Raw genomic sequence first — 19,814 nt, 5'->3', positions numbered from 1 at the left:
TTAGCTTCTTAATTAGATGTCATTTTCTGAACAATTATTATTATTATTATTATTATTATTATTATTATTATTATTATTATTATCATTATTATTACCACTGGAGGAAAGGAAATAATAGAAAGCCATGTTCAAGATAAGGCCAAAGAATGCTAAAAGAAAAATACATTCATACATACATATTGGAAAACAACAACAGTTAGTATTAGTGAAGAAGTAGGGCCTCATTACGGCTTGTGATTAGCTGTATCGTAAGGGTAAGGTTTGATGCATGATGATATTGATGGTGATTTCCCTTTTCAATTACTTCTCATAATTAATCCATCTGGCCCATATATATTTCTCTTTCTTTCTTTCTTTCTTTTTGCGTATCTATAAAAAAAGCCTCGATCTCTACCTTTTTGTTGTATGCCAATATCACATTCTAAGTCCCTTGTCTCTCTTATACGTATCTGCATTTATTAATTAAATTAAAACTTATACATTATAGCTATATACATGGCTCGGAGAAGTTACAACAGCAATGGCGGCATTGGTTTTATTTGTGTGTGTGTTGTTGTAATGTCCGTTGTTGTTTCAGGTCGACCGACGACTTTTCTTGAGGATTTTAGGGTGACGTGGGCGGATAGCCATGTGAAGGAACTCGATGGTGGGAGGGGAATTCAACTTCTTCTCGATCGAAGCTCTGGTAATTAATTAAAATGCTTTTCTTCATATTTGGAATTTTGGCACTTGCATTACGTACGTTCCTATGTTTTTCTTTTTCTTTTTCTTTTTTTCAAATAATTTTGAATCCATTAAATCCTGTTATTTCTCCTTTTGTTTTCTTTCCTAAAACAAAGAAACAAACAAACAAACAAAAAACAAGAGTCAGCATTTAGAGCAGAGTTAATTCTGGTATGCTGTTCTGCACTTCATCTTCATAATTAATTAAGCTTAAAATAAGTACCTTTGTCAATGAATGATTCATTCTATATAAGTAATTTGTTAAACATAATAAATTGGAAGCTTAGGTTCTCACTTTTTATAAAACATCAAAATTAGTCTTGAATTAAAAAAAAAATTGGATTAATTGCAAATTGCTATCTCATTTCTTTAGATTTTAAATTATCAAATTTGAGGCTAACTAAAAACCAATATGTTTTCTAAATCGAAGTTGAGGACAAAAGTTGATATATTTCAATGATATAGCATGTTTAATTTCCTCACATCGGGTGGAGAGAACTAGTTATTTAGCGCAAGTTGATACTATCATCTATGTTTATGACAATATAAACTCGGCTTAATTTACACTTACATATATATAAAAACAAAAGATTTTGGGTTCAATTCCCACATTATTCAGCTCTTAGCTCGAAACCCCAATATTTTGAGCCTTAAGGGGGACCAATATAGAATTTTATAAATAGAGAAGTTTCTACACATTCCTAAAATTCAAACTCTAGATAACCTAAATTTTTTTTTCATAACATTAACATATAAGTTGTTTGAAGATATAAAAAGATACTTTCATTTTTAAGAAAACTCACCTGCGCTCAAATACATAAGAGAATTAGGTGATTGATCATATGTTAGAGATTAAACCATATCCACGTAAATCTACTTAAAATCCAAACACAAGTAAATATAGTTTATTTTCTTTTGAAAATGTCATGTGAACAATTACTTCCATCCACGTGTTTTTATTTTTATTTTTCACACACACACACATATATATATCTAACTTATAAAATTGTTTTCAAAATCAAAATAAAGCTTCCCGGTTGGAAACTTATTCTTGTACTTTCAAATTTTTCTAATGATAGAAATGTTTTTCCTAAAAAAATCTTATCAAAGGGAGCCTTCGAAAGTTCTTAAACAACTTTTCTAATATAGATAAACCAAAAAGAAACAATATATTAAAAAGAAAAGATGAAATTTGAGTTGGAGTGTTAAATGTTCATGGATTTTTACTGTTTAATTAGGATGTGGATTTGCTTCTAAGAGGCAGTATTTGTTTGGAAAAGTGAGCATGAAGATAAAACTAGTTCCTGGTGACTCGGCGGGAACGGTTACTGCATTTTATGTAAGTTGGTAATAAACTAAATAATTAATTAAATATAATATGAAAATAATAAATGGAATTTTAATAATAAATAAATCATGCAGATGAACTCAGACACAGACACAATACGCGATGAATTAGACTTTGAGTTTTTGGGAAATAGGAGTGGACAACCATATACGGTTCAAACTAATATATATGCTCATGGAAAGGGTGATAGAGAGCAAAGGGTGAACTTGTGGTTCGACCCGGCAGCTGATTTCCATACTTATTCAATTAGATGGACCCATTCGCTAATTGTGTAAGTGTTAATTAACAAGTTATCTATATTCTATATATATGTGTGTGTGTGGACGAAGATGATAGAGATTGAATTTTATACGATTGCGAGTGCAGATTTGGTGTGGATGATATCCCAATAAGGGTATATAAGAACCACGAAGCCAAAGGGATCCCATATCCAAAACAACAACCAATGGGAATATATTCAACACTATGGGAAGCCGATGACTGGGCCACAAGAGGTGGTTTGGAGAAGATTGATTGGAACAAAGCTCCATTCTATGCTTATTACAAGGACTTTGACATTGAGGGTTGCCCTGTCCCAGGCCCCGCAAACTGCCCTTCAAACCCCAACAATTGGTGGGAAGCCCCGTCCTACCAGTCCCTCTCTCCTTTGGAAGCCAGAAACTATAGATGGGTTCGTATGAACCACATGATATATGACTATTGCACCGACAAATCCCGCTACCCTGTCACTCCACCTGAATGCGTCGCTGGAATATGAAGTTTTCAAGAATGATACTCACTCACCCCTCATTCTGCGTATTTCCCCCACAAATTTACTGGTATAAATTAGCAAATATTTATGTCTCTTGGAAGGAAAAAATTATTTCTTCTCTATTTCAAAATATGATGTATAATGGTGGTCAATAGAAAATACCTTGGACAAGTAGGTATTATTTAGATTTGAAGCTGCATGGCCATCCAAAGCCAGTATATATTCTATTTAATTGTGCTTGATCCTTGTTTATGTGGTAAGCATTTTCTCTCATTATGTACTTGTATTGTTTGCTTAAATCAATAATAATAATAATAATAATAATAATAAAAATAGTTAATCTCTGCGGCTTTTGTCTTATTTTGGTATAGAATGATGTTTGAGAACCGAAGAATTTTTATGGCTAAAAAAATATTAATGTTATTAGCTCGCCTGATTGGTCAATCATGGAAATAAGTAGTATGACTACTGCTGGGTAAGTACAAAAGTTTCTTTGCACTAAAAATATACAAATCTCAAAAATAGTACTTCACTTTGCTTGTTTAACTTTACATGCTACGTGGGCTCACAGTTGCGCGCCACTACTAAGATGATGCGATTTAGGTATGGACAAGAGGCGATCAAGGCATCAAATCAAGTGTTGCATATCATTCGTTATCTGGGAGGATAAAACAAAGTATTTGAAAGATTAGACAAAAATGTTTAGTAAGTGGGATTTTTTATCAACAAATATAATAAATAAGTTTTCCCCATGACGCGTTCCAACTTATTTCGCAAAAACATGCAAGAAAATAGTCATGCTTATTTAATAGAAAAATTTGAGTTAAGATCAAGTTAGGTTAACACATTGGACGATTTACACAATTCAAATCTCATTAACAATTATTCGTAATTCATATGGAAATTCATTTTCTTCCAAATCATTCATCATATAAAAATTATGTCGCATAGGACAACCATTCACATATCTCAGTATATAAATTATAACGCACAATCATTATGCATGTTTACTTACATCTTTGTACCCTTTCTCAGCTCAAGCATCTACCACACTTTTTTTCTGAGTTTGCAGTTGTGCATAGTGATTTCAACACAACAACTCCCCACCAATTCCATCATGCATAACGCGTCTTCTAGTGCTAGATCACACAACAAGCAAAATGCATCTCATACCAGATCACACAGCAAGTATGAGGTATTCTATTTCAGATCACGTAGCAAGAATAGGGCATCCTATCCCATATCACTCAACAAGGATAAGACATCCCAAACTAGAACACATAGTAAGTGTGAGCACTAGAACATAGTAAGTGTGAGGAATCTCATTGCATAGGGTGCCATTAACCAAAAAGCATTTCATCCCAACATTCCAATTCATATTCAATTTCAAATCATGTGTAGATCAAATCCATTTTGAGAATTTTAGAACATAAGAGAAATCATGGAATTTGAGAATTCAATGAAGAAATATATATAAGGATTCAAACATAGTAGAAATCATTTTAGTTTGAAAATATTTTAAGAAGCACTTGCAATCAAGTATCTTCCTCACCTAAGCTCTTAGCCAAAGTCCACTTGTACTTTCTTGCAAATCCATGTCGAATTCAAGCTCGTGGGGAATCATTTAAATTTTTTGAAATTCCTTCAATTTTTTCTTAAATGAACACAAGTTAAAATAGCTCCGAAAAATGCTGAACTTTTTCTATTTATAAACCTCTGTGGTGAGACTTCCTATATCAGAATAATTATTGCTTCTGGGTAGTGAGATTCATTCAACATCAAAATGACACATGTCACTTGTCACATCTTATCCTAAATTCAGTTGAGTGGCAAGGTCAAATCAGCTCACCATCTTTCTTACACAAGGATGACGTCAACTACTTCATGGTGAAGGGATCTTTCATCGCTTCCTTCTTATTGCGTAACTCTTTTCTTATTGCATAACTGAAAACACCTTACACAATTGCTTTGCAACACTTCCGGTTGTCAACTCTCCTCGCGTGCAATCTCAATGCATTAACCTGTTTTTATCGCATGCACTCTTATTGCGTAGTTTAAAACAGGATTGGGGTCTCACAAGAGCTTACATCAACATAACAACCAACATCAATGTTAGTGGCTTGGTGGCTCGACTTGATAGTTCGACTTGGCAACATAGTTCAGTCAGTTCATGTAGTTGGCTTTGGTTCGTCGTTCTGAATTTAGTTGCGGTTCACCTGACCTAGTTAAGGTATTGTTCGGTGCAATATGTTTGTCTGGTTTGCATTTTTAGGGCTCAATTGAAAGTGGTTTGAGGGTGTTTGGTTAAGTTCTGGAGTGGCATACGTCATTTTTAGTAATTTATTGTTTAATTTTATTTTAGGTGCCAAATTTACCAATTCAATTGTTATTTAGATAAAACCCACCACAGGTTAAGTACCATCATGCATTTTAGTATATTATAAATGTTATAAATCAACGATTTAATTAGAGTTGTTTGTTTGTTTTGGTTGAATTGGTTAGATATTTTATGTAATAGATTAAAACAAATTAATTGTTTGTTAATTATATGTAAACATGTCTTCCTCTATTATTGTATGGAACCAAAAATTAAGCGGAGAAAATTATGTAACACCGAAGAATACAATACTCATTGTTGATGACCTGCAGTCTGTTTTAACGGAACAATGTCCTTTGACCCCTGCTCATACTGCATCTCAAGTTGTTATGAATGCTTATGGCCGCTAGACAAAGGGCAGTGACAAAGTTGTTATGGATGCTTTCCCTTTCACGTTGCTCCAAGCCCCCTCTTCGCCATGGAACGCCGTTGAAACCCCAACGTCGTAAAAACCCAACGCCTTCCAAACGTTGTCGAAATCGCAACTCTTCGGAATGCCCTCGGAACCACAACGCCGCTCACTGATTGTGACCACATCCTCGAAACTGACCACGTCGAAACCCAACACCGCTCACTCACTTTGACGTCGGTAAGCATCTCCATTGTTCCCAAACACCGCTCTCTACTCCAGATCCGCCCTCAAGCTTGTGAGAGGAATGCCCACAAAGTTGGACTTGTCTACCACCTACACCACAGCGAACTTCAGCTTGGAATACTGCGGCCAGAGACTCTGGAAGTGCTCCCTTTTGCTCAACTTCAAAGATAAGGTAATACAAAAGGCCTATTGATACACGTTTACTTGCACTCATCTTTACAAATTCCCAATTTGTACCCTAATATTTCATTATACAACATTATTAATCATTTAAATTATTCGATTTTAAAATGTTTTTAATTTAGTAGTTCGAAAATAAAATAATTATAAAACATTCGTACATACATGTTGGTTGTTGTAAAAATCAATAGTTATTTCTGGGCACAATTCAACTTCCGTCGAATGTAGTCTACGTCCAACCACAGCCACATGACTAGAGATAACAAGAAAATAAGGGAGATCAAAGTCCAGCTATAAATGGATGTGTTAAGTTTGATATTAGAAATTATTAGTTAATTAGGGTGAAATTAAAATAGAGAAAAGTTTAAGCAGGAGAAGATTTAGTTTTTTTCTTCTTTTCCTTTTCCTTTCAAGATGAAGAAAGTTTTTGATCTTCGCAAATGGATCACATAATGGAAATAATTTTGGATCAAGAGTGACCATATCTAAATTCATTGAATAAAAATTACATAATCTATGAAATTATTTTACCCATGTCTTTTTATGTAGACACTTGTTTGTTCTTTACCTTTGGATTCGTGTGAATAGAGCAAAGTGCAACTTTTGTTTCAGTTATTTGATCAATTCTATTATTTACTTGTTCTGGATTCCCCCTACAACGCAGACACAAAATGCCATTCATTGGCTAGAATACAGCCTCCAGTGATACAGTCATAGATCTTACCAAACTTCTAACCTTTTTTCTCTGTACTATTCATATTATTATATGGTCTAGACATACATATACATATACATGAATGTCTATGTTTAAAGATTCAGTTTCCATGTTTCTGCAAAGAGAATGTTTGAAGGAGGTAATTTTCTGATTCAATAACAGGGCAAGAGGTCCTATTTATTTAATTCAATGCTGGTCATAAACGTAACTTCGAACAATAGTTTGCTTGGCTTTAGTGAAATTGTAAAATTTCTGCACCTAAGGTGCCAACAGGATGTTGGGGAAATGGAAGAAATAATGCAGCCAAGGACAAAACAGAATGTTAGAGAAATGGTAGAAATAGTGAAACCAAGGACTCAACAGGATGTTAAATGAATGGCTGAAATTGTGCAGTCAAGGAGTCAAAAGGATGTAAGAGAAATGGAAGAAATTGTGCAGTCACGAACTGAACGAAATGTTGGAGAAACGACTGAAACTGTGCAGCTAAGAAAAGTGGAAGAAATTGAGCAGCCAAGGCCCTAACAATATCGATTCGGTTCTTGTTTTGGTATTTAGATCTCATAACTTTCTTTTGTTCTCTTTACTTCATTTTGCTTTTGCCCGAAAGTTATCTAATTAGTCTATTTGATTGTGCTAGTTTTTTATATTCTTTAGAACTGAGTAAATTGAAGTGGAGTGGAGTCTCTAGAAGTTTAGGTTGTTGAATAGATAATAGAATCAAAGAAGGAGAGATAATAGGGAAATAATTTGTTTCTATAAAATGTTTCCTTTGATTTTTCCACAATTAATGCAGGGCCTGAAGGAGTACATATATACAAATTGTGATCCCTTGATTTAGGGAATAAAATAAATGAATAAATAAATAAAATAAATGCATAAAGATTGTGTGAGAGGACAAGTGGCTACTTTTGATTGGCACAACCTTGCCGTAAATAACTCCCAATAACAAATCATGAAATCCTTGAAATTTTATTTGCCCATTGAAACAACTTCCAGCTTGGCTTGGCTTGATGATGTGGCTGTTTTGTCATTTTTATTTTCTTCTCTAACATCCCCCGTCAAACGAGAGGGTAGATTTATCACCACGAGTTTGGAGTGCAAATTTTGAAACTGTGAATGAGTAAGAGATTTTGTTAAGCAATCAACCAATTGGTCAACTGAGGGATCGTAGCTGACCTCTAGAACACCACGAAGAACTTCATCTTTGATAAAATGAACATCGATTTCTATGTGTTTAGTTCAAGCATGGAATATCGAATTTGTTGCTAGTGCACCAGCACGGAGATTGTCACACCACCAAACTGGTCTTCGGGGCGGAGATATATGTAATTCTTCTAAAAGTTGTTTCAACCAAATTATTTCAGATGCAACTAGAGCAAGAGCTCGATACTCAGATTTCGTGTTAGAGCGTAGCGACAGTTTGTTTCTTTGAGGACCATGAGACTAAATTATCTCCAAAAGATACAATATGCAGCAACGAATTTACGATCATCTATATTAGATGCCCAATCAGCATCAAAATATGCATTAATGGAGAGATCATTACTAGGTTGAAACAGAAGACCAAAAGACCATGTGCCATTAAGATAGTGAAGAGCTCGTCACAGCCTGCCAGTGAATATCAGTAGGACGTTGGAGGAATTGACTGAGATGATTCACTATATAGGCTATATTGGGTCGAGTGTGAGTAAGATATTGTACAGCCCCAGCCCCAATTGTACTTCGATAAATGAATGGATCTGTGAAAGGAGTTCCATCAAGAGCTGACAAGTGTTTACCCACTACATTGGATGACGGGGTAGGTTTCAAATCATGTAGTTGAAGCTTATGAAGAAGATCAGTAACATATTTCTCTTGATTTAAAACGAAACCGAAATCCAAATAATTAACTTGGAATCCAAGAAAATAACTAAGACAACCCAAATCTTTCAATGCAAATTGTTTATCAAGAGAAGTAATCAGATCTTGAACCAGGGAATTATTATTTCCCGTCACTATTACATCATCAACGTAAACCAGTAACAAAATCACAGAGACGTGGTGCCAAAAAATGAACAGAAAAGAGTCTGAACGAGAATTGATAAAACCCCAATTTAGTAAAGCCTGAGTCTGTGTAACATTCCATGCTCTAGAAGCTTGTTTCAAACGATATATAACTTTGTTCAGTTTGCAAATATAATTAGGATAAGAAGGATTCACATACCCAGGTGGTTGTGTCATGAACACCATTTCATCAAGTTTTCCATTTAAGAAAGCGTTGTTGAAATCAAGCTGCCACAGAGACCACCCTTTAGAGATTGCAACACTTAAAACAAGACGAATTGTAGACGCCTTGATTACATGACTGAAAGCTTCAAAGAAGTCCACTCTAGGATTTTGATGAAACCCTTTGGCCACTAGATGGGCTTTATAGCGATGAATGACTATCATGATGTCGTTTTAGTCGAAATACCCACTTACTACTAATGACATTTTGAGATGAAGTCGATGGTACTGAGGGCCATGTTTGAGCCTTGATAAGAGCATTGTATTCATCATCCATGGCCTGTTTCCATTGAGGTGTGGCGAAGGCATCCTGAAGCTTTGTTGGTTCGGTGAGAGCTCAATTAACAGAAGATAAGTGAATCCATGCTTTTGGTTTGAAAATGCCAGATTTAGCTCGAGCAGTCATGGGATGTGAAGGAATAATTGGGTTTGGCAGAGGCGACGGAGCCGGAGGTGATAAAGAATTAGCAGGTGTAGAAGAGGAAGAAAGATTTTCCTTATATGAAGAAAATTGACTTTCGGATGGAGAGGGACAAATGGGAGTAAGTGAGATTTATGGTGAAGGAAGAGATGCATTGGAAATTTGAGTGCAAGGGGTAGGTATGAGGATGGATTGATTTGATTGGTCAGCAGGTGAGTGGAAGACAACTGGGCTAGGATTAAAATTGGAATGAAATTCGGTTGGAGTGGGATTTAAATTTGGTTGGGCTTGGATGGAAGAGTTTGGACATGGGAAACAATTGGGCCATGGGTAATAACTTGGGCGAGTGTTGGGCTAGATGGAAGGATTGGAATAGAAATGGTGGATTGAATATTAGAAAAAGATGAGGAAATGAGATGGTTCATGGTTTTGGCCGAGGAAAAAAGGGTTGCAAATGGAAATTCAGATTCATGGAAGGTGACATGGCGGGAGATGAAAATTTTTCCAAATTTTGCCAAACATTTAAATCCTTCATGGAGTGGGCTTGAGCCTAAGTACACACATTTTTTAGTAGAATAATTATAATGGGTAGCAATTTTTAGAATAATTATTAAGTATGTAGCAATATTTTAAAAAAATTGTAAATATAGCAAAATATATCAGTGATAGGCTTCTATCGTCGATAGACTCTTATGGGTTATCAGTGATAGACCAACATTTGTTACATAATCTATCATTGATAGATTTTGACAAATTTTGCTATATTTGTAATTTTTTCAAAATGTTGCTATGTACTTAATTATTTTGAATATAATTGCTATATTTGTAATTTTTTCAAAATGTTGCTATGTATGTGAATAACTCCCGATAACAAATCACGAAATCCTTGAAATTTTATTTGCCCATTGAAACATCTTTCAGCTTGGCTTGACTTGATGATGTGGCTGCTTTGTCATTTTTATTTTCTTCTCTAACAAATAGCGAGATTTGGTTGAAATTGATTTGGCAACCGAAATAATGGAGTATGAATGCTAGTTTTGGAATTGGCAGCTTATTATTTGGCCATATATGATCTTCATATTACTTTTTTGATTGCTATATAACTTTATTTATCAATTCTAATAGTTATACTTGCAAAATCTCCGACATTTGAAGATTTGCTATTTCTTGTGATTAATTTTGTCTATTAATTGACGATAAGAGTTAAATTTAAAGTTATATTGACCCTTTTTCTTTTCATATGTTTGTTTCCTTCATAGGGAAACTTGTTTTTCTTGAACATGTAAGTTGATGGTACTATACCTTAAATCTTCTTATGTTTGAGCTTCATTTCTGGTGGTTACCTTTAAATAACATCCTCATTTTTCTGCGTGTACAATTTTTAAAATCAGTTATTATCATCTTTCTGTGTGTACAATATTTAAAATTTGTGCAATCTTATCTTGGCAAAAATTTAAGAAGCCTCGTAGCCACAAACGAGTTATAAGGATGAACAACTCATCCTTGTACCACCGGTAACGAATACTTATTAATGTAAAGCCACTAAATATGTTAATTCTATTCTTTCATGAACTAGTATCATACCATTCATACCTTAAAAGGGTTGCCCTCGTGCAAATATATTGTAGCCTTATTATTTCATGTCGTTTGTCATAAAAAATGATTTGTTTGGTTTCATCATCATCCGATGCCATTACTCCGCTATTTTGAGAGCTCCATGATTTTTTGTGTGTAATGGAACTCCATTTACTATATACCCATTATAAGAGGAAGTACAATCATTTGAACCACAAGTTGTGTTAGATGTAGATAGCAACAATGTCTCATATAAAAAAGTTTTTCTCTATAGTCTCATTGAGCTTGTATCAACATTACAAACTAAGCATGCTTTATAACCTTTTGTTCTTCGACTAGATATATCAACATAAGCTAGAAAATCATTTATTTTTCACAACAATGTAGCGCGAAGTTGGATGAAAGAAGCACTAAAACTATTGTATGTTTGTATTTCATTCAACCACAACTCATTTAACTTATCTAACTTATCTACCAGTGATTGTACATAAACATTAATTTTATAATACTCATATCTTCTATTCCATTTGCTTGCTAAGTGTTAGAGTTAAGCAAATAGTTTGCCTAAGAGTCTCGGGCTAAGTCAAATATGTAGGACAACTTTTTGAAGTTTATCAAGTGAAACAAGTGTCAGGAAAAGGAATCTCGGGACATAGGTGCTAAGGCTCGGTTCTGTTGAGCTGAGAGAAAAGACAAAAAGCTTTGAAGTAAGAAATCTCAGGCAGCTTTGAGTAATCTAGGGTGAGATGGAAAATAAAGAGTATATCTTGGAGCTAAGGCAAGAGCATCTCGATGCTTGCCGACCGAGTAGAAAGACAGAAAGCCTTGGAGATGTATTATTGGGCCATCTTAGGGCTGTGTTCGACTGAGACTGGAAGTTGAAAAGAAAAATATTAGGATTCTCGAGCATGATTTCAGGCATGTTTAATCGAGAAGTATAAAGATCCCAGAGAATCTCCAATTGATCCCAGACGAGATCATTAAAGGAAAAGCGACGGACAAATTTTCTGAAATTTCCATCGCGCGAGAGTTAGTGTTATTTGGACGCGGAGTTCCTTTTAAGTACCCAAAGACTCTCATTCCTCTCGTTTCTCACAATTTCACTGTAAGAGCAAGTAGAGGGAAAAGTTAGAAAGAAGTTGAGATTACTTGCAAGTGTTGGAACCAAGCAAGAGGGTTATTCGACCAAGCTTCAGTTAGGGTGTTCGATCGAGAGACATCTGAAAAATTGTAGGTTTTGATGAGATTAAATTAAGGAAGAAGAGTTAGAGTTTGAGGTTTAAATCCAAGTAAGCTCAAGTTTCCTTTCTTTTGTTTAAGGAACTTAAGAGCAAGGTTTGCTAAGTACAGAGCTTTTGATCTTGAACTTTATATCTGTATAGGAGCTCATTTTAAGTTATGACAAGTTTGTAGAATCGATCTTAAGCAAGCTAAGACCACCAAAGAATTTAAAAGAGATCAAGGTTAGCAAGAAAAGAGTTATCTTAAGTAGAAAAAGGAAAAAGGTAAGAAACTGAAAAAGTTTCCTTTCGTTGGAACCAAAATAACTTGATATTTTCTTGTTATTTTCAGGGCAAGAGGAAGTAGGACAAATCTATAGACCGAGAATCTGGTTAAAAGTTATGAGTGACAAAAATAAATTTAAAATTATTATATTTCAAGCATGCTTTGAGTTTAAGCATTAGAGTATGTGTAGGAGCTTACACGTGGATGGTCAAGATATTGGCCATGTTTTTGATGTAAAAATATAAAGGTAAAAATTTTTTCCTTTTGTTCATTTATTTCTTTTTCTTCTTCTCTTTCTTACTCTACTTTCTCTCCTTTTCTCCTTCGTTCTTCTCACTATATTCTCGAAAGGGTTTGCAAAGAAAAGCTCTAGCTTCCTGCTTTCTTCTTCTTTTGGTTTCTTTGTGTAAATGTTTGACTTTTAATGCTGAAGAAGTTCTTATGATTTTGAGATTATGAGGGTGAAGATGAAGCAAGGAGAAGAAGTATGAATACAAGAGATTTTAAAGTGGTTCGGTTTTAACAAACCTACATCTACTCTGCATGAGAGCAAGATCTTTATTTTCTACATTTTGATTTTCAAAGATACAAGGTATTTATAAGGATTTCTCTTGGATTCTAATTTATGAAGTAGTTAGTTTGTTCTAACAAATTTTAAGGCTAAATTTCTTTTACACATTGAGCTTTTGTTTAAGTTTTTCACAGTATGCTGGATTTCTGAATTTAATTACAAAGCATGAGTTTCAAGTTAAATATATGTACGGTTTCCTATATTTCTTGTTGGTTATGAATTAGGTTATTCGATAAGGGGGTGCTATTGGAGGTAGTGGCATTCACTATATTCACCTCCTTTTTATAGGTAGTGTGGTGCTATCAAGGAGGGTGTGTAACAAGTTGGCATTCGAGCATAGGTTCTAGGGGATTAAAGTCATGCGTTTTCATTGGGAATAGTGTTTGTTTATTCATGTGTGATGAAAACTATGCTATCGTGAATATTGAGTTTAGGTTCTATTATGTGACTAGACCTGGCTAAGCTAGGGTCAAGCGATAAAAGGAGTTGACGCTTACTTGTGTGTTGCTTACTTCTAGAGGCTTGTCAATTGAGTACAAGTTTTCCTCTCTTTTGCCCGAGTGTAAACGAAAAGATAGGTTTTCCGGATAAGGTAGGGTTGAACACAAGAAACTTATATTGCTTTCAGTTATAATGCATATGTAAATTTCATGTAGAGATTGTCAATATTGTTATATTCACAGTATGGACCATCCTAGTACTAATTACACTACGTGTAAGGAGAACAAGGTGGATGTGAATGTGATGGTTATGAGAGATGTGAACTCAGTTTGTCTAGGCGAGATGATGAAAGAATTTCTATGTATTCTGACGCGTTACAAGGTTAAATAGTTAATTGGGGCAATACAAATCATTTGTTAATTTCAAAATTAGGACAAGCATTGTCTCAAAGCCTACGTCCTACTAGCTCACCTATCGAGATGCAAATACTTGAATTTATCATATGCTTTATATCTAATTTATTTAATTGTATTATCTATAATTCATCCTCTATTAAGGCGAGCAACCCTTCGGTGCCTTTTCGTCGCACGTACTCATATTTCTGATATGTATGTTAAGGAGGAATTTAGTGACAAGATTGTATCTCTACACTATCTTCACCGCTTCTTTAGTAAGGTCCAAGTTATTACACTTTCGAGCGACAAACCCACTACTTCATTCTTCTTTCGAATAGAATGAGTTATTAAGTACAACACTTAACTAAACAAGATAGATATTACCAACATTTAGATTCTTAACTAACTATTTCTGCTTTGCACTTATCATATTACAAAGAACTAATATGATGGGAAGGTAAAGAGATGGGTGAGTGAAAATGATAATTTTTTGCATATTCATAAATAAAACTTTAAGTCTTTTGGCCACGAGGTTCAAATTACAAATACAAATGAATAAAAATTACAAAATGAAAGTAATAGGGAATGGGTCGAGCCTCTAAGCAAAATTTATCTTGCTCTTTGGTTCCATTTTTGTCTTTTACAACTAAGGGAGAATGGGATTTGGATTTCTAGCAATTCTCTTCTAAGCTATTGCCTAAAGTACAGAAGGAAGGGTAGGGATTAAGCTGAGCTTGTTCTTCCTACAATTTTGCACACTCTTAAGTGGAAGAGATATCTTTGTATTTATAGGTAAGGGCCAATGAGACTTAACATGGTCTAGGTGTCATTAATTCTTTGACACTATTGCACGGTGTTACAAACACCTTGTCATCTTTTCCCTGACATCATGTGAATCACACTTGTCTTCTAGTGATGCAGATCGCCTAGCCTTATTCCTCTTATCGCCTTCTTGGTTGACTCATGTCTGATTTGCCTAAGACATGAAAACCGTGATAAACAATCGTTTTACTCTTTTGATACTTGCAATGCGTAATTATCCTATTTTACCTACATTGATACATGTTTTTCTCCTTTATCTCATGTCATTACTTCATTATTCTACCTAAAAGGCTATAATAACTTGTATTTCTACAAATTATCAAATAGATGTCGGTTATCATATTTATGGTGTGGTCTCATATAGAGTTGTACGGGGTACGAGACAAGATAGGTCAACGAGGTTCGAAACTCAAGAAGCTACCGAGCAATGGAAAGATGCGTCCCTTTATATTAAGTAGATTCAAGCCCATTGTGTTGTATTCTTTTTGTACTAACCACCAGTGCATGATAGATAAACAACTCAACTGAAACATTGTGTAGCTCAGACCACTCTATACTTAAATGTTGAGTTCAAAGCTCCACAACTAATTTAGAACAGTCTTCTTTTGGCTAAATTACTTTTAAAGAGCTAATCAGAGAAAGATAAGAGAAAAATATATAATTCTTTTATGTTGTCGAAGTTGTGTATTTTTATAACAATGTAAGAGACCTATTTATAATAAAATTATAGGTCTAGAGTTTAATATATAATAAATAAGAATTTGTTTATGTTAAATGAAAATTTTGAGTTAGCAAATATTTATTATTAATTTATTTTAAACATGCATTTCCACCTTGTTTAGATAGCAATGTGGAAGTTCGCCTTTATAGACTCATAGATCCATTCGTGGGTTTGGGCTCTAAGGGCACCCAAGTTTTGGAAGAGGTGAGGGGATAGACAAAAGTAGGTTTGCCGATATCTCCACATGTGCACCGTCGTCGGTCGGGCATAGAGAGGAGAGGAGTAAAAACTAATAATATATTTTTGCTAAACCATATCTTATTATAAACGATTTTTTTGTAATTAAACTTTTCAAGATCGAAACCATTTCAAAATAAATAGTATTTATTCAATCGATATATTTTTCTTGTCATTTATAATATGACCGTTGGAGTCTCTCCTCACTTACTATATATATTGGGTCTCATTCTTCTCTTTATACATACTTAGAAAGCAATATATACATACTCAGAAAACAACACATCGATTTTCGTTCTCTTCCAAAATTCTCTTTTAGTACATCGAGCAATAAAGTATCTATTTGAGTGTTGTGAATTCTGATTAGTTTCAATGCACAACTAAATGAAGAACGAAGTTGTTTTATTCTGGGAATGATGGAGTGATCAAAATTGTTTGCACAAAAGAGCAAAGCAACAAAACGTCTTAAAGAAATAGAGATCTTCGACTTAGCCCTTTTCTTCTAACTTGTTTCTATTTTGCCGTTGTATTTTTGACTAGGTGAGTTGATTAGTACGCAAGTTGATCATTAGGCGTGTTGATCGGTAGGCGAGTTCACTAGTACGTGTACTGATCAAAGAAGGCGTTCTGTTCAGGCGAAATACAAATTCATTACCCGAGATACAAGTCGAGAAAGAACTACGCGTTACGCAAAATACAATTGTGAGATACAATACACTACGTGTTCTGTCTAGACATCTAGTTTAGTCGTTAAGGGTTCTCAACGCATCACTCCTTTTAGGCGAAGTGCAACAAAAATTTAAAGACGTATCTAGAAGTACTCTTGATATATTCACCTTTGTGGATGTGAAAGTGAGGGTCGCTTCGTATGAAATTATAGACAAATTCTCTAGAGTGTTCACTAAACTAAGATATACATGCAAGGCCTTAAAACACAGGCATTTTTAGAACTTCACTCGAATAATGCTGCATGTGCAACTCTTTTAGAAGTAAAGTTCAAAGCTACCAGTTACTTTACAATACTCTAAACTATTGTCACTACGTAAAGGTTCAAGTCGTTAGACACCTTTACTTAAGAACAGTATTATAGAGATAGATACTACTCGATGAAAATGTTTTTAAAAATTTTCAAGTGGAGGACTGATAGTAAAAATTTGGGAGATCTGAGAAGATAGACAATAGTAAGTTTGCTGATATCTCCATATGCGTCGTTACTGCTTGTCAGTCGAGTGAGGTGAGGAGTAAAAAAAATATAAGATATCTTTGCTAAATTGTTTTCTTATTATAAATGTTTTTTTTTTGTAATTAAACTTTCCAAAATCGAAACCGTTCAAAATAAATGGTATTTATTCAATCGGTTTTTTTCTTGTCATTAATAATATTACCATTGGAGTCTCTCTTTGCTTACTATATGGGTCTCATTCTTCTCTTTATACATACTCATAAAGCAACACATACATACTCAGAAAGCAACAAAACGATTTTCATTCTCTCCCAAAATTCTCTTTTAGTATACTAAGCAATAAAGTGTCTATTTGAGTGTTGTGAATTTTGATTAATTTTAGTGCAAAACTAATTAAAGAATGAGGCTGCTTTTATCTTGGGGATGACAAGGCAATCAAAACTGTTTGCACAAAAGACAAAGCTGCGAAACATCTTAAAGAAAGTGAGATCCACGACTCAACCCGTTTCTTCTATCTTGTTCTTGTTTTGCAGTTGGCATTTTGACTAGGCGAGGTGACTAGTATGCGAGTTGATCATTAGGCGAGTTAACCAGTATGCATACTGATCAAAGAAGGTGTTCTGTTAAGGTGAAAGACAAATTCACTACACGAGATACAAGACGAGAAAGCACTATGCGTTACGCAAAGCACAAGGCGAGATACAATACACTACGCATTCTATCTAGACATCCCACCTAGACGTTAAGGCTTCTCAGTGCATCACTCCTTCTAGTCAAAGTTCAACAACAATTTACCTTCAACCAAATGCCTTTTCCTTTTCTCTTTTTTTTTTTTTTTTCCTTGTTTTAAGAATTAAAGCTCTTTCATTATAATTTCCCCAAAATGGAACTTCAATTTATAAAAACTGATGAAATATTAAAAAAAGTGTACTAACACAAAGCTACCAAATACATTTCCAATCACTAACGTCTAAAAGTTTGCTTGCATCTAGGAAATAAAAAGTATTTTAACTCGAGTCTCGATGTCTACTTTTTCTTTAACTATGTATAAGAGACAATAAAACGCAACAACTTCTTGATTAAACAAAGACTACAGCCGATTGACAAACCAAATCATTTAGAACTATTTAAACAAATCTCATCATTCACCAAATCAATAGTTATATTATCATTTACCACAACCAGATTTTGTTAAATTTGGAGGGAAGAGAAACATAAATTTCAAACAAAATTTAAAGAAGTGTTAAACTTTTAAAGAGTATCTTTTGAGTGTTTTATTTTATGTCAAGTAGGTCTTTAGAATCCTCAATATTTTTTTAATTTAATTATTATTTATATTTTAAAATCAAACTTTTTATTCTACGATAAGTTCAACTTTTCGCAAATATGTTAATTGGATGAGTAACAATTTTATGGATAATAATTAGATATATAACAATATTTTCAAATTACTACAAATATAATTAAATTAAGATATAAAGAATTCTATTAGTGATAGACTTTATTAGTGATAAACTTGCATTAGCAATATAGTATATTATTAATAGACTTTTAGATCAAAAACTAAATTTTATTATATTTACGAATTTTTTTTTGTAACGTGTTATATCTATAAATATTTTAAATTTGATTGTTATATATTTATAATTATCCCAAGCCTAGTAAGACCAATGAATTTTAGGAAACAAAATGTTGACCAAGTCAATTATTCTACTAAATTGAAATTTCAATCCTTGCTTTTATGAATTTATGAATTTATTAGGCACTTAAAATTTAACGACTTATTCGATATAAATCGAAGGTTAAGAGAAGTAGTAAGAGAGGGCTATTTGGCACAAACAAAAGTTACTAAAGACGTTGTTTAGAATGATATTTAACTATTGAAATTATTCTTTTGTTTCATGCTCAAAATCACTCTAAAGTAATTCATTTTCAAATAATTAAAGCATGTTCTGAAATGATTTTCAACTGTCTCAAAGAGACATTTGTTTTGTAGAATGTAGATAACTAAAACCTTAAATAACCGACACCATTAGATTATTGATTTCATGCCATCAAATACATGGTTTTGAGTTTTTATTTGTGCACGTTTACTTTGAAAATGGATTCTTGCATGATTTTTTTTTTCTGATAGCTTTAGTCTAATATGATAAAATGTTATTTGCTAATTTGGAGCCAATTTAGTAAATTTTGGAAGGTTTTTAATTGTTTGCTAATTTGGTAAAGATGTTACTTGCTTATTTGGGGCATATTTAGTAAATTTCTGTTCACCTTTCAATTCTCTCTTGTGGCCATATGATCTATAGTTTTAATATGAATCATATTCGTACTAAATTTAACATATAGTTTTTATGTGAATCTCATTCATATAATTAATACATTCAAATATTTATTTCTCTAATTAAACTTTATATTATAATGTCTCATATATATTGTAGTGATGGTATCACATAAAATTAACTCTTTTTATTTAATTTCAACCATTTAAATTCATCCAAAGTATATTTGATTCTCATTGACCCTTATTGAATAACTGGAGGACATTATGGACCTACAAATTGAAACTCCAATGTTACATAATTGGTTAATTAAAATCTTTTAATTTAAATTAATCTTCATTCATTAACTAACGGTCACTTCACTAAAAATTGATAGTTGCAATCTTCTGACAGTACATGTATTTATGTATAACCAATAAAGAACATTAACCTTTCACAAATTGCTCGAAAGTACAACTATGTCAAAATTACGATTTTACCCCTATAATTATATCTAACTCCTTAAATACTATTGATCCCACTAACGAATAATTAATCAGAGTCTAACTATAATTGAACCCCTTTCAAAAAAGGAGAGAGTGTAACACCACATTGTTCAAGACCCGAAATTAGTTATTAAGGGAGCAAGTTATGTACTTATACAGTAACAAGATAAATGAGTTAATTCTTTTTATGTAGTTGTGTTATGAGCTCCCCAATTAGACGAATC

The 19,814-nt window shown here is 33.5% G+C and overlaps 1 protein-coding gene and 1 long non-coding RNA gene across 2 annotated transcripts; both read left to right on the top strand.

Moving 5' to 3' along the window:
• The first annotated feature begins 363 nt into the window (after positions 1-363).
• Positions 364-3,166, top strand: LOC103498209 (probable xyloglucan endotransglucosylase/hydrolase protein 6). The gene is made up of 4 exons (XM_008460728.3): positions 364-685; positions 1,962-2,062; positions 2,146-2,342; positions 2,438-3,166. Exons 1-4 carry the CDS (start codon positions 496-498, stop codon positions 2,826-2,828), a joined length of 879 nt encoding a protein of 292 aa, XP_008458950.2. The 5' UTR covers positions 364-495; the 3' UTR covers positions 2,829-3,166.
• A 1,616-nt stretch (positions 3,167-4,782) lies between these two features.
• Positions 4,783-6,134, top strand: LOC127144365 (uncharacterized). Its single transcript, XR_007816028.1, has 2 exons — positions 4,783-5,052; positions 5,472-6,134. It is a non-coding gene; the product is annotated as an uncharacterized LOC127144365 (long non-coding RNA).
• Positions 6,135-19,814: the final 13,680 nt, after the last annotated feature.

Source organism: Cucumis melo, chromosome 12 (genome assembly GCF_025177605.1).
Source record: "Cucumis melo cultivar AY chromosome 12, USDA_Cmelo_AY_1.0, whole genome shotgun sequence".
Lineage (NCBI taxonomy): Eukaryota > Viridiplantae > Streptophyta > Magnoliopsida > Cucurbitales > Cucurbitaceae > Cucumis > Cucumis melo.
The sequence above is the reverse complement of the archived record's forward strand: the minus strand, read 5'-3'. Positions and strand labels throughout refer to the sequence as shown.

What these genes read in the sequence shown, in the direction of transcription:
- LOC103498209 (XM_008460728.3), top strand. Translation starts at nt 496, where the DNA reads ATGGCTCGGAGAAGTTACAACAGCAATGGCGGCATTGGTTTTATTTGT. An exon ending in GAACGGTTACTGCATTTTAT is followed by an intron (nt 2,063 to 2,145) that starts GTAAGTTGGTAA and finishes TAAATCATGCAG; the next exon opens with ATGAACTCAGACACAGACAC. An exon ending in TGGACCCATTCGCTAATTGT is followed by an intron (nt 2,343 to 2,437) that starts GTAAGTGTTAAT and finishes TTGCGAGTGCAG; the next exon opens with ATTTGGTGTGGATGATATCC.